This window comes from Cebidichthys violaceus, unplaced genomic scaffold, assembly GCF_023349555.1.
Source record: "Cebidichthys violaceus isolate CVI_PGR_0920_01 unplaced genomic scaffold, fCebVio1.0.p SCAF_164, whole genome shotgun sequence".
Taxonomy (NCBI): domain Eukaryota; kingdom Metazoa; phylum Chordata; class Actinopteri; order Perciformes; family Stichaeidae; genus Cebidichthys; species Cebidichthys violaceus.
In genome coordinates, this window is record NW_027176334.1 from 161,377 (window position 1) to 174,092 (window position 12,716).

Here is a 12,716-nt window from a genome sequence, read left to right on the forward strand (position 1 = left end):
ATATCAAAATCCCCCTCATGTTTGGTGGTTTCATCTACAACAATCAAAACCATTATACTGTATTTCATATGCTCATCACATGTTTTGCTTGTCATCTGTTAAGTATAAGGTTGCAACTAATGATTATTTTCATGGTCGATTCTTTTCATTATCAATAAATCTGCTTTATGAAATGTTGTGAGAGGCTTATCATAATTTCTTAAAGCCCAAAGTGACGCCTTAACATGTTTGTTAAGGCGATATTTGGTTTACAATCAGACAAAACTAAGGGAATGTTTAGCATTTTTGCTTGAAATATGACTTGATCGACTATCAAAATAAAAAAAATTCCACTTCTGTTGATGGACTAAATAATAAATCCACTAATCACTTCAGCTCTAGAAGAACTGAAAGAGGGTTGGAGAGGTAGATTCCTTTCAAAGAGTAGACACGACAAGCATCCAGTTTCCTTCTGTGAGTTTATTGAAGGACAACCTGCAAACATTGCCACCTGTTTTCTGACCTGAAATCTAATAGTTTTAATCTTAACTATCTCTTCACAACCCTTCAGAACAGATCACACACACACACACACACACACACACACACACACACACACACACACACACACACACACACACACAAACACCAAGGTTTATGATTAGTGTCAGGGGGTGCACATTTACTGCCGCAAAAGGAAGTCTCACCCCCCTTATGCATCTGCACCTGCACTGAGACAGTCCTTCTACAGCCACCTGGGCCTGTATTGTGAAAAGCTGCATGTGGAATTACATGGAAAGTGTATAGTGCCTCCTGGTGGCTGGAACAAATACTAACTCTTAAAATCAATAACTTAAAAGGAAAAACAATACACCACTGTCAAGCAAGTATGGAAAAAAAATGGTGGACATTCATTATATTAAGCCAAATGTAGCCAGCAGGGAACAGTGAAATAACACCAGAAGTGTGAGTGTAAAGCGACAGACTATAAGGTGAATTAGTCGTTGCAGCACAGTGAACTCAAGCAGTCATTCTTAGAGGCACACAACAGACAAGCAGGTGAGTGAAGACTGAAATCCACACATTGAAAATATACACATTTCTAATTGCAAAGCACATAGCGGTTCTTTGGTAGCGCCCCATCACTTTCAATGCAAATCAAATCACGGTACATAGTTTACTTTATTCATCTCATGTTACAGATGTGTCACGGTCCTATAAGCATACTCTTATTATTCAAGGAGAGGGCAGTACCATCAAGGGAGGATACAAGAGCAACTTTCCTTCTAACTAACAACCAGAGGCAAATCTTTAAGCATTTTTCCCAATTTCTTACAAGGTCTTCAACATCAATTCAGACAGCAAAGTGATTTGAGCACAATAACAGTTGTAAACCTATTATAGTCAAACGTTCATAATAAATGTGTAGAATGTAAAACTCTTTACATCCCTCTATAAGGACTTGCCTTGTTTCACTGTCAATAAAGAATTACAATTCAATCTGTTATTTCTCCACTTGATGGAGACAAGGGCCCAATTCCAATGTTCCCTCTAAAGCCACGAACCCTGAACCCTCAAGGACTTACTGACGTCACCTAAGTGGTTGAGTGTGAGGGACAGTGAACGTTTGAAATGGTGTAAATACGAATGGGACAGCACTTTGCTGCAACATATCACGTTACCATGAAAATGCTCCATGCGTCCACTGGTTACCCCGTGTTTAACGTCACATTGCAATGATTTGTGGGTAATTCCCTTAGGCAAAGTACGTATGGAAAGGGTTCATGAAGTGCTCAAAATGTCTGCCAGAGAGCCCTCAAACACTCAACGATTTGACAGTGGGACAGCTCTAAACCCTCACGGAGTTCACGGGAGCGTGCCTCAAAGTCTGTGAGTCCGTAAGGGTGGAGATTGGGATTGGGCCATAGACAAAATTAATGATTTTCTGAAGTTAAAGCTGCAATCATTGTTTTTTGCCCACTTGGGGGCAGCACAACTAACCGTAAACACAACATTGTTGTCCACCTAACATCCAATATTCGCTCTCCTTTTAGCTTTGTTTTTGGTCTCCACCAGCTCCTGAGGGAAATATCTGGCTCTTTAGCTGATACAAATGGTATTATGTTTACTGTGGGTTTACAGTGGGTTTATTACAGCTTCTTTTTTTTTTTTACTGAAAACAGCTGAATTCAGACTGATGAGAGCAGTGAGAGTCAATCAAAGCAAAGTTGAAAACCAAAAGAATGAGCTTAGAGATGCTGTAATGTTCTGTTGAGCTGAGTGGAACTGCACAGTTGGGTAACAAGATGGTACTGTCCTCCTATTATGAATCCTGAACACTATGCCTTATCAATAATCTGAGCAAAAACACTCCCGACAAAGTCTGTCAAGTATTCTGTCTGCCACTGACCCTCACCATTACCTCAAATATTGTCCTATCTGTCCTTTACTACTGTAACTACTGACTGTACATACTGTAGCCACAGTGATTTCACAAGACCTCTTCAGTTGCCCTCGTTAAATCCAGACAAACCCTGAGGAAACCTCCGTTATCATACCAAAGTCTTTTTTAGAGGCGTCTGCACACATAATCAATACATGCCATTTGCAGTCTAATATATTTTTTTCAACCACACTTTTTAGCTGCTGTTTCAATGGTACTTGCAGTGTACATGTAATATGAGTGTGCATTTCAAATGGTGTACATTGCGGAAGCACCATAACTAGTGAGAGCAGCAGGAATATTAAAGTGTACAGGGGCAGTATTTGGGGCACAGCAGAATGCATTGTGGGCCCTGCTGAAGATCTAAGACTCTTCTCCTCTGTGGGTCCACACAACACTGAGGTTGGTACTATCTTCTAGTTGAAGCAGCCGAGCACAGCACAACATAAGCAACACCTCAACGCAATCAAGATCCTTCACAATGCAGTTTCTGGAAGAGAAGAAAGGAGAGTTGTGACGCTAATGAGGTGGAACACCAATATGCGAAATAATGAAATGTATGGTAGAGGGTTTAACCTGCTCTCTCAAGGCCTGCATGGACGTGAACTCAATGTGCTCCCTCTTCTTTCGGACCCAGTCCGGTTCATCAGGTATTAGCACCGCTAAAACCACCTTAACCAAGATCAGCACGTGCTGCAAACAAACACAGAGGTAAACACGTCATGGTGGGATTATTCTTCATGTGACTCTCACTACTGACCCCTCACGGATCCCTCTTACCTCCACCAAAACAGCCAACAGCAGAACGTTAGTGCTGCTCAACCCGCCCTCCTGAAACAGCTTTTGCAACCACGGCGACAGCAGCAGCAGCCAGCAGTTGGACACGACAGAGACAAAGCTCAGGACCTCGAAGGCAATCTGAAACACAGGACAATGAAGACATCTGTTCACTCATGACTGAGCAAGACGCACCGGCAGCGTCTCATTTCTATTGTGCGTTGTGTTTTCTGCTGACCTGCCACACACGCATGTTTGCCGCAGGGGGGGAGAAGGGTTTCCGGAAGAGTTTGCAGATCTTGTAGGCGTCCGTTCGGATCTCCGTTAGGTTATTGATGAGCAGCAGCACGGCCGTCAGGGGAAACACGCAGGAGAAAAGACTCAAATACCCAAACTGCACCAGGAGCTCGATGTACTCTGCAAACAAGCCCTAGGAGGAAAACAAGATGTGTCAGACGCCGCCAGAGTGTTTTTTTAATCCCTGTCTCGATATGCGCCTTTTCTGAATATTGCACACTCACAGGGAAAGTAGGCAGGGTGCTTTGATTCCGAAATTTGTCCTCCTGTGGATCGTCTTCGCTCTCTGTCCTGTGGGGGGCGCTGATGAACCGGTCCACCAGGAAGGGTATGACCACCTCTGTCACCTGGTTCACCAGCTGTGTTATTATCAGCAGAGACGCTAGACGCTTCAGATGGACAAAGAGAAAAGGTGAACTTTTTTATTTCATTCACTGACATCACTGGTTAGGGCAAAAACAAATAACCTCCCCTCCCAACAGGAATATGACTAACATGAACGTGATGTCAGGCAAAATGAATGAAGTAAGGTGAAAATCAAGTTGCATTATGGGAATTGTGGGATCCAGCATTTTTGGGCCTTGACCCACATTAGTCATAAGCGGTCGTTTTCATCCTAGTACAAAGAGTTGCCCCTTGTGACGGAACTCTAAGACCATTCTTAGAATTATGACGTGTTTAACAATCTCCCCTTACAGTTAGAACAAGTTCCTGGTAAAGATAGAAGAGCTTTTGTTTGGAGTAGGCGGGAGGACTTTTAAGAAGCATCAGAGTTTTTTAAGCAGAGGAGAAAATGGTGGGAAGACGAAGAGGTATGAGAATACTCTCCAAAACGCTGAATGACAGTGAGTTAATGAAACGCTGCAGATTAGATCTTGCAGGGAGAATGCAATCGCAACGCAATAACGCCAGAAATGAAGTTGATCAAAACTCTAAGATGTTTGGTAACTGGAAAAATGCAACAGTGTTCGCTGGTTTACTGATTTACATGCCGACCAAAGTTAATATTTATGTAGACATGCAAAGCAATCACGGAAACTGATGAAATCGGAGCCATTTTCCCCCCATTTTCAATCAAATAGATTAAGTATTAACATTACCAGCATGGTAAATGAGTACGACCCAATGGCCTCTACTACGTCGACTCATACCATTCTCTTTTCTTCTTTTTTGGCCAAGTTTAGGGATGTGCATTGCTAAATCACTGCGGTCCCCGCTTGAAGACACAACACTCTACTGAGACCGGTGGGAGATTTTCCTGCTGTTACCTTGCGAAGCAAAGGCACATCCTGCTTGAAGAAGGCAATGTGGAAGAGCACTGCGAAGTAGTTGAAGAAGGTGAACTGGAGGGGGAGAGAGAGACAAGAGCCGGTGAAAGAGGCTGCTGGGTTCAGAGGAGGTAGGAGCTGATGGTTGGAGAGGAGCGCTGGGGCGAGGAGGAACTCACCACCAAGACTTTGGCTGTCAGATGGTTCTCGAAGGCGGACTCCTCTCTGTGGTTCTCTAAAGGGAGTCATAAGGGAAATGAATGGCTGATCACAAGCATTATGAACAATACTATTGGTACGATTACACGACCTGATCAGCTGAATGACGCTCGTTGTGTCCCCGTCTCCTCCCATCACCCTTTTACCTCAACCCGCATTGGTTTTCAATGCAACCCATCATCAGTATAGGACAAATATCATTGCGACTCCATGAATTTTATCACTCTCCATCCTCCCCCCATTCCTTCCCCTCCGTCTCGCTCACCATATTCAGTCAGGGACTTTGCCACCGTCCTGTAAACAGTCGCCAGCACATTTGTGTAGCTGATGTGAAGCACTGAGGGCACGTAGAGCAGAGTCTGAGACAGCAGGGAGTCCCAGTCTCTGTGGAGCTCTTGCACCTGGGCCTCCCCCCAGTAGAAGCACAGCATACCCAGAACCACCAAGCCTGCAGAGAGAGAGATGTGACAGGGCAGGGGACACGAGGACGGAAGGAAGAGCCGAGAAGTTTGCCATCTTTAAAGAGCAGAGCATACTTTTTTCTGCCACGTGCTTTCACAGTTTCCATAACGTGCACTGGTTAGTTTGTTCAATTCACATTTGAAGTTGTACCTAGAAAGAGCCCCACCACTGGGATTGACACCAGTGCTATACGCAGGTCCCTCTGCCAGTCAGGGAAGAGCGGCTCCACACGACCTGTCACAGGGTTGACCCCGAGGCCGCCGTGGAAGCCGGGTCGGGGTTCTGCGAAGCGCTCGGCGAGGTTCATGGTCCCCCAGCGGTAGGACAGGGAGGAGCTCCGCCGCTTCCACAGCTCCATGACCACCGTGGACCAGAGCATGCTGAAGACCGCCTGGATCATGTGACCGCTGACGGCCGGCCCCGACTCGTCGTCATTTGTGGCCGAAGAGCCCGAGAGGGACTCCTCCATCTCCTTCTGGACCTCACCTGTGATGGGCGAGAAGAACTCGGTTGATGCTGTCAGGTTGAAATACTTAATGAGACATTTTTCCTGCCCTGTTCCTGTTTACGTGTGGACTCTGTTCTAACCAGGCCGGTAAGCTCATGTGCATTTTTGTTATCACTAAACGCCTGAACCCTCCCTGTTTGTCTGCATTTGAGTTCTGTTCCCCACCCTCCTGTGACAATAACTATAGGTATGCTAACATGCTTTAACATGCAAATACACCAAATAGTCTCTACTCTGTTACCACTCTCAGGCACAGCCTTTCACTGTTGTGGGCAAAAATATTTTTTTTCCCCAGGAGCAGTAAAGGACGGAAGCCTAGAACAAGTTATTTAATTTTCTCAATTTTCTCAAGATCATTATTAATTACCTTGTTATCTCACAATAAAAGAGTAGTTAAAGTTTTCCAATAATACAGAATACGTATCTTAAAAAAAAAAAAAAAAAGTTTTTTCCCCAAGAGAATTAGCTTGTGATCTAGTTTTTAAGATAAAGGGATTATATGAAATTATTGTAACAACCATTCTTCAACAAGAAGGCTTCACTTTTGCTTAAGGTACCCTAGTAGCTTGCAAAATAATTGCATATGTTTCCATTATAAATGGTCAAATTGACTGTGTACATTCACCAAAGTAAAAGAGAAATCTGCACACCTACCTGAGAAGTATGTGATGGTCAGGCCCAGTATCGCTGGTGGGAGCAGAGACCAGGTGTAGAAATCAAGGAAGCTGAAGTAGAAAGCCACAGAGCTTCCAAAATACCCATTGACTGAATCTGGACAAAGCAGCAGACAGGTGTCTGGTGTAAGTGCATGCAAGGATCGATTCATTCAAAAGACAGCCATTGCAATTTTTGCAAATTCGCATCAGTTTCTGCATGTGGGAGTTCAGTCATGTGGTAGTGTGTGTTTGTGTTTGTTGTATTTACACCCACCCAGAGGCTGAGCCAGCTGATTCCCAGCATACCAGGCCTCGCTGAGATCCTTCAGTTGGTTCGGGTTGTGGAGGGGAAGCGTGTCCACAATAACACCAGCTGACCCAAGCTTCCGCCCTGCAACAACATTCACTTTTACACCCACGACAAGGCAACACTAACCACAGAGTGGCCTTGAGGACAGACGCAACGACTAATCCACACTGTATACAGTAACACACACACACACACACACACACACACACACACACTTAATCAATGCGTGACGCACTCTGAGGCTGATGCTGACCTAAGCAATTTCTTGATGGAATGTGAGGAGAGCAGAACAGCTGAGGTCAGCGAGACATAGATGCAAATAGTGTATGTGGATGCTGGCTGAATATTGAGTATTTACAACATTGCTGTCAATGATGAGATTGCTCAAAACATAGTATATGAACTGGATAGAGTCTGCAATGTGAAGAGATGAGTCCACTGCAAAAAATATCTTAACAAGTAGTGTGTGTGTTTCCATCTTTGTCTCAAGGTATTCATTGAAATGATCTAATTAAGTAACAAATTGAAAAATGATGGATATCTTTCCACTGTGTGTATGTCGTGTCCAATACTGACAGTGAGAGCACTCACAGATGTTGTCCCGGTGTTGCAGTGCGTCAGACAGGCCGGGTATCCTCAGGTCTCTCTGCGCCCGCAGACCGTCCAGCTCATACTTCACGATGTACTGCCGCTCCGCCAGGGTCAGGAACACCTCCATGTTGTCTGTCACACACGTGAATGGACACTGATACATAAATATAGCCAGCAAAACACACACAAGAGTCTGTGAGGCTGTACTATGTGTTAGGCACAATGGTGCTTTAAGTCAGTGTTTTTTTCAACCTAGGGAACCATAAGATCATTTCAGGGGGTCGCCAGATGGTTGTGCAGAAAAATGATAAAAGAACATATTAGATATAATTTTGGAATGGGGAATGTTTTTTTGCATTACATCGTCTGTACTGGTGATATAATTTGCCTCAGAAATAGATTTCGGTGTGGACCAAAGTGTTGGACCAACCCACTGCTAGTGTGACTAAAAGTAAGATGTCATTTCTAGACACCATGTGTTAATGTGAACTGAAACATCACTTACAACATAAAATATCAATGGTGAGGACACTCCCACACATGAGGAGGACGATAGAGAGAGAGGGAGGAAGCATGTCTGGGGAGCACTCTTGGCTAACAGATGCAAAAAGTGGATGATGGGAATCCCATCCTGACTTGAGACCAAGATGGAGACTCCTAAATCAGCAGAGACCCCCAGAAGCATCCCAGTGGGACTCCCTTACGTGGTTGGGATGTCATAACATCTAGTTACCACAACCCCCTCAAAGAAATATCAATATCTATTCATGAGCTAGCTTTGCGACAAAGCATTTTTCAGATAATCTCATAAGTTTTTTAATGGTTTATTCAACTCCAAAAGAGGGAGAATACACTTAATCATCCAGTTATTCTGTTAACGATGTGCTTTGAACACAGGCAAAAAACACTCACATACAGCCCGCTCTCTTGTTTCGCTTCCAACATTAAATGTGCATTCGAGGCTCTACTGCTGTACCTGAATCTTTAAAGTTGTCTCTGTCGTTGTAGGAGAAGGCTTCCATTTCCCCGTTGCGGTAAGTCTTACACAGACCCAACTCTTCAGTAGCTTTAAGTAACGTACAGCGCGGGGCGGAGAGCACCATGATGTCACCAGTGGCCTCCTCGCCCGGGTGGGCCAGTAATGCAGCACCTGGGGAGAGACAGTGAAACTCTTATTTTGTACTTTGTAGACAATTGAGCTGGTCGCATTCCTTCAATAGGAAAAACTTCAGTAGTTGATATATTATCAACATATACAGGCAATGGGAAACTGACTAGGTTTTGCATGATTTGAGTGTGATTTCCTTGAGAAGTTAAGGAGCTCTGTCTTAGTTAGGTTGAGCTTTATGTTTTGATGTGACATTCAATGGGACAAGATGAGATGCTCGAAAAAATAAAAAGAATGTTGAGTGTCATCAGCAAAGAAATGATAACGGAATTATCCATTCACACATGAATAAAGTAGTTTGAATATTGAAATAAGGTGTTTCATTTGCAAATAAATATATGTGATTATAGCTGCAGAAAACCAGTATCCATCTTTTTTCATGTTCATAGGAATCATTATATATTATATATATTTACGTATTTTGACAACTGGCATTGCAAATGCAAATGCCTATTGCTAGATGCTTTAAATGCTGGAGACCCTCCAGGCAATGAGTCTTCTGTTCCATAGACTTTCAGTATGAGAGAGAGAAAGGCTCATACATGTTTGATATCCATGCTTTTCTTTGCAGGGTTGCAATCAATGCAGACGGAAAAGTGAGCTCTACAGGAATCCTGCAGCTCATCACTGTTATTCGAGCCCTCACCTCCATCTTTCTGAGGAGCTCCAATCACTCTGATGAGCCACCTTTTCGTCTCAGGGCGAACCTTCTCTCCGAGCTTCACCAGAACCAACGGCTCGACCCGCTCCGATACACAGCAGGGGCAACTAACTTTGGTCCAGTCCGGTCCAATAGTGGTATCACTCAGTTTGCTCAGGGCCGCCCCCGCTGGAGTCTTAGCCTCCGGCTGCTCGGCTGTTTTGCTGCTGCCGCCACCACCTTCATCACCACCTGCCTTCCTCATGCTGAGACTGTGAAGAAATGTTAACAAAACAATTTTAGTTTGAGGTTACCGTCTGCTGCGACGTTCACTGTTCTCCATCCTAAACATCTCCCAATAGAGGAGCTAGGGGGGTAGATCATGTCCAAAGAACTAGTCTAGGTTTGGTGACACTGTAAAGAAAATTGCGAGGTTTTCTACAAAATATCCTATTTGTACATGGTCCCCAGAGGATAAATCCTACTGATGTTAGCAGTCCCTGACTTTTTCTATAGTGCCACCAAGGGGTTGACATTATTGCCTTCTAGTGAAATACTTCTACAACTGTTAGATGGATTGCCATTAAATATGGCACTAACATTCACGGTGCCCAGAGGAGGAATTCAAATGAATTTGGTGATCTGACTTTACATATCACGCCAAAGGTGGATCACAGTTTTCACTTATCCTGGGAAATATCTCAATATCTACAAGATGGATTTGGACAACGTTGTGCACAGACATTCATGGTTACCAGAGGTTGAATGCTTGTGACTTTATTGATCGACTGACGTTTCCCTCCAGCAAAAACCATGAGGTTGACATTTGCGCTTTTTAAGGAGATGTTTCGACAACTACTGGATGGATTGTCATGACGTTTGGTTCAGACATTCACGCCCCCCTCAGGATGACTTGTAACAGTTTAAGTGATCGTCATCAGTTCAAATTGCCACTTTGTCTAATACGGTTTATGACCAAACACCTGCAAAACTAATAATATTACAAAGTACAATTCAGCTGTACTTTGTGTTAATAAACAAATGTGGGAGTGCTAACATGCTAACTTAAGATAAAGTCCATGGTAAACATTAAAGCCTCTTAAAATCAGCATGTTAGCATTGCTAGCATGTTAGCAAATGTGCATGCTATCATGCTCACATTTGCAGTTTAGTTCACTGTCGTTAATTTATTTATGAATCTTTTCATGAGCTGATGAAAGTCATGAGGCAATAAAAAGTCAGCGCTTATTCTGCCTGTTTAAGGACTCTGTTAGTGTGCCACCAATCACTCACAACCTTTGCAAACACCTTTCTGAGATGACTTTTTCATAATCAATCATTTACATGAGTGCAGTCATGACAGTTATGATTTTCATCTTTTATTCCTGCATTTGCATGACCAGCTATTACATCATAACAGCATTAAGCTGGTTATGTGAGACTAAACAGGCAGCAACTTTAAGCATTATCTTTCCAGGAATCTGCATACTGTACTTGGTAACTAAATTAAGTTACTTGCTGCTCAGATATGAACCTACACGAAAATGTTCCGCTTCACAGGAAGTCATTGTGGATATTTTGGCAAAAAAACAGCAGATGAAAGAGCTTCCTCTGATTTGACAGCATCGCTACTGGACTTGAAGGTACACTGACACACAAACAAACTCCCAGTGGACAGAATAAGACTTGACAGAGACACAGGAAGACACAACTGAAAGTGATACCGTCCCCCCTATGGTGATTGAGTTGTGTTTAAATAGACAATGACAGCGAGAGAGAGAGAGAGAGAGAGAGAGAGAGAGACGTATACAGGGGGACAGAGGCTGAGTCAGGAAATACAGCACCTGGCAGGGAGCGTTGATGATGAGGTACTGGTTGGTATCTGGTCCTACAGCAGGCCCACAACCCCTCCTCCGAACTCCTGTTTGGACACACACACACACACACACACACACACACACACACACACACACACACACACACACACACAAATGAACAGGAAGACAACATCTGTTCAGGTTTCCTGAATAGAACACCAGAATCGACACACTCTCATTCTCTGCACACACTTACCCCGCCTCAGTGTGTGGTTCCTCCCAGTTTATTGTGCGAGTATATGTGTGTGTGTGTGTGTGTTTGTGTGTGTGTGTATATGGCAGGAATGCGGAGGAACTTCCAGAGACTGCAGGGTGTGGAGGGTTGTTTGGTTTATATTCAGACTCCTCCCTCCCGCTCTGCTTTACTGCTGCTACTGGGTCCTACTGCTCTACCTTCCTCTGCTATATGCTCCGGGGCAACTACACTTTGGATCGAAACTTCTAAGACAATCTGCTGCTTTTAAACACATTTCGGGTAGAACCAGAGTAGAGCACTGCTGACTTTTACTGTATCCAAACAAAAAGCTAATCCAATGTTTGACACTAACTAAACCGTCCCACGTACCACCACAACAGTGGTTCTCAACCTGAGGGTTGAAACCCTAAAAGGTGACATGAATGTTAAAAGATGTAAGATGATTATCATAGCAGGAGACAGTAGGGAAAAAACTACATTATGCCATACAGCATTATGTTTTTATTTTTATTTATTTTATTCTTGCTTAAATTCTTAAAAACATTTAAAAAAAATTTTGAGAAGGGAGAATCACTCTTTGTATGAACTGCTCAAAACTCATAGACATATGCATCGTGTCATTGGGTTTGCATTCATTGTTTGGTTTCCGGGGCGTCATTGGCAAATAAGAGCCACGCTAGCAATTCTGTGAGGCTGTACTAAAGAACAGCAGGGAGATGAATGCTAACATCTGCATGCTAACAATGACAATAATGGCATGCTAGTATTTAGCAGGTAATGTTTACCACATCTTAGGTGAGCATGTTAGCATGCCAACGTGTGCTAATTAGCAGCAAACACAAAGTAAAACTGAGGCTGAAGGTAATGTCTAGGTAAAGCCTTGTACAAAGTCAACTGTGGACCTTGTGGTGGCGCTACATGAAAAGACAAAGTTCAGATGGCGTTGTCAAAGCGTTTCACTAAAATATCGACCTTGTGGCACTAGAGGAAAAGTCAGGGGATCCCTAAGGTCAGTGTGTGTCATCCTCTGGGGACCATGAATGTAAAAAAATGTCCTCATATTCATCTAATAGTTGTGAGATGTTTCAGTCTGGACCAAAGTGGAGGACCAATCGTCTGACGTACCAACATCCCCACATTGTGGTCCCTGGTAGGGAACCAATGCTTTATGTTAGACATAATATGAAGCTCTCTGAAAGTCCCTTGGAGTTTTTAGAAGTATAAGTAAATGTGTACGTTATTGTAGCACCTCTTAAACTATTCTGAATGTATAGGAAGGGCAATGTTGGTTTTTCAGTTTACCACTTTTGTTTAAACTGTAATAT

The 12,716-nt window shown here is 43.4% G+C and overlaps 1 protein-coding gene across 1 annotated transcript; it reads right to left on the bottom strand.

Annotated features, from left to right (window-relative positions):
- Positions 1-441: 441 nt before the first annotated feature.
- Positions 442-11,509, bottom strand: ano10b (anoctamin 10b). The gene is made up of 16 exons (XM_068711621.1): positions 11,392-11,509; positions 11,163-11,239; positions 9,325-9,590; positions 8,487-8,660; positions 7,511-7,642; positions 6,884-7,000; positions 6,608-6,724; positions 5,596-5,931; positions 5,249-5,431; positions 4,944-4,999; positions 4,765-4,839; positions 3,721-3,885; positions 3,438-3,629; positions 3,203-3,340; positions 2,999-3,115; positions 442-2,912 (listed from the first exon to the last, which is right to left on the bottom strand). Exons 3-16 carry the CDS (start codon positions 9,581-9,583, stop codon positions 2,889-2,891), a joined length of 2,085 nt encoding a protein of 694 aa, XP_068567722.1. The 5' UTR covers positions 9,584-9,590; positions 11,163-11,239; positions 11,392-11,509; the 3' UTR covers positions 442-2,888.
- Positions 11,510-12,716: the final 1,207 nt, after the last annotated feature.

Bases quoted from the DNA above. Each gene is read 5' to 3' on its own strand.
- ano10b (XM_068711621.1), bottom strand. From the start codon at position 9,583: ATGAGGAAGGCAGGTGGTGATGAAGGTGGTGGCGGCAGCAGCAAAACA. The intron at 3,886-4,764 runs GTAACAGCAGGA...GTCCATCTGAAG, and splicing joins ATGTGCCTTTGCTTCGCAAG to CGTCTAGCGTCTCTGCTGAT. The intron at 2,913-2,998 runs GTTAAACCCTCT...CTTCTCTTCCAG, and splicing joins TGCAGGCCTTGAGAGAGCAG to AAACTGCATTGTGAAGGATC.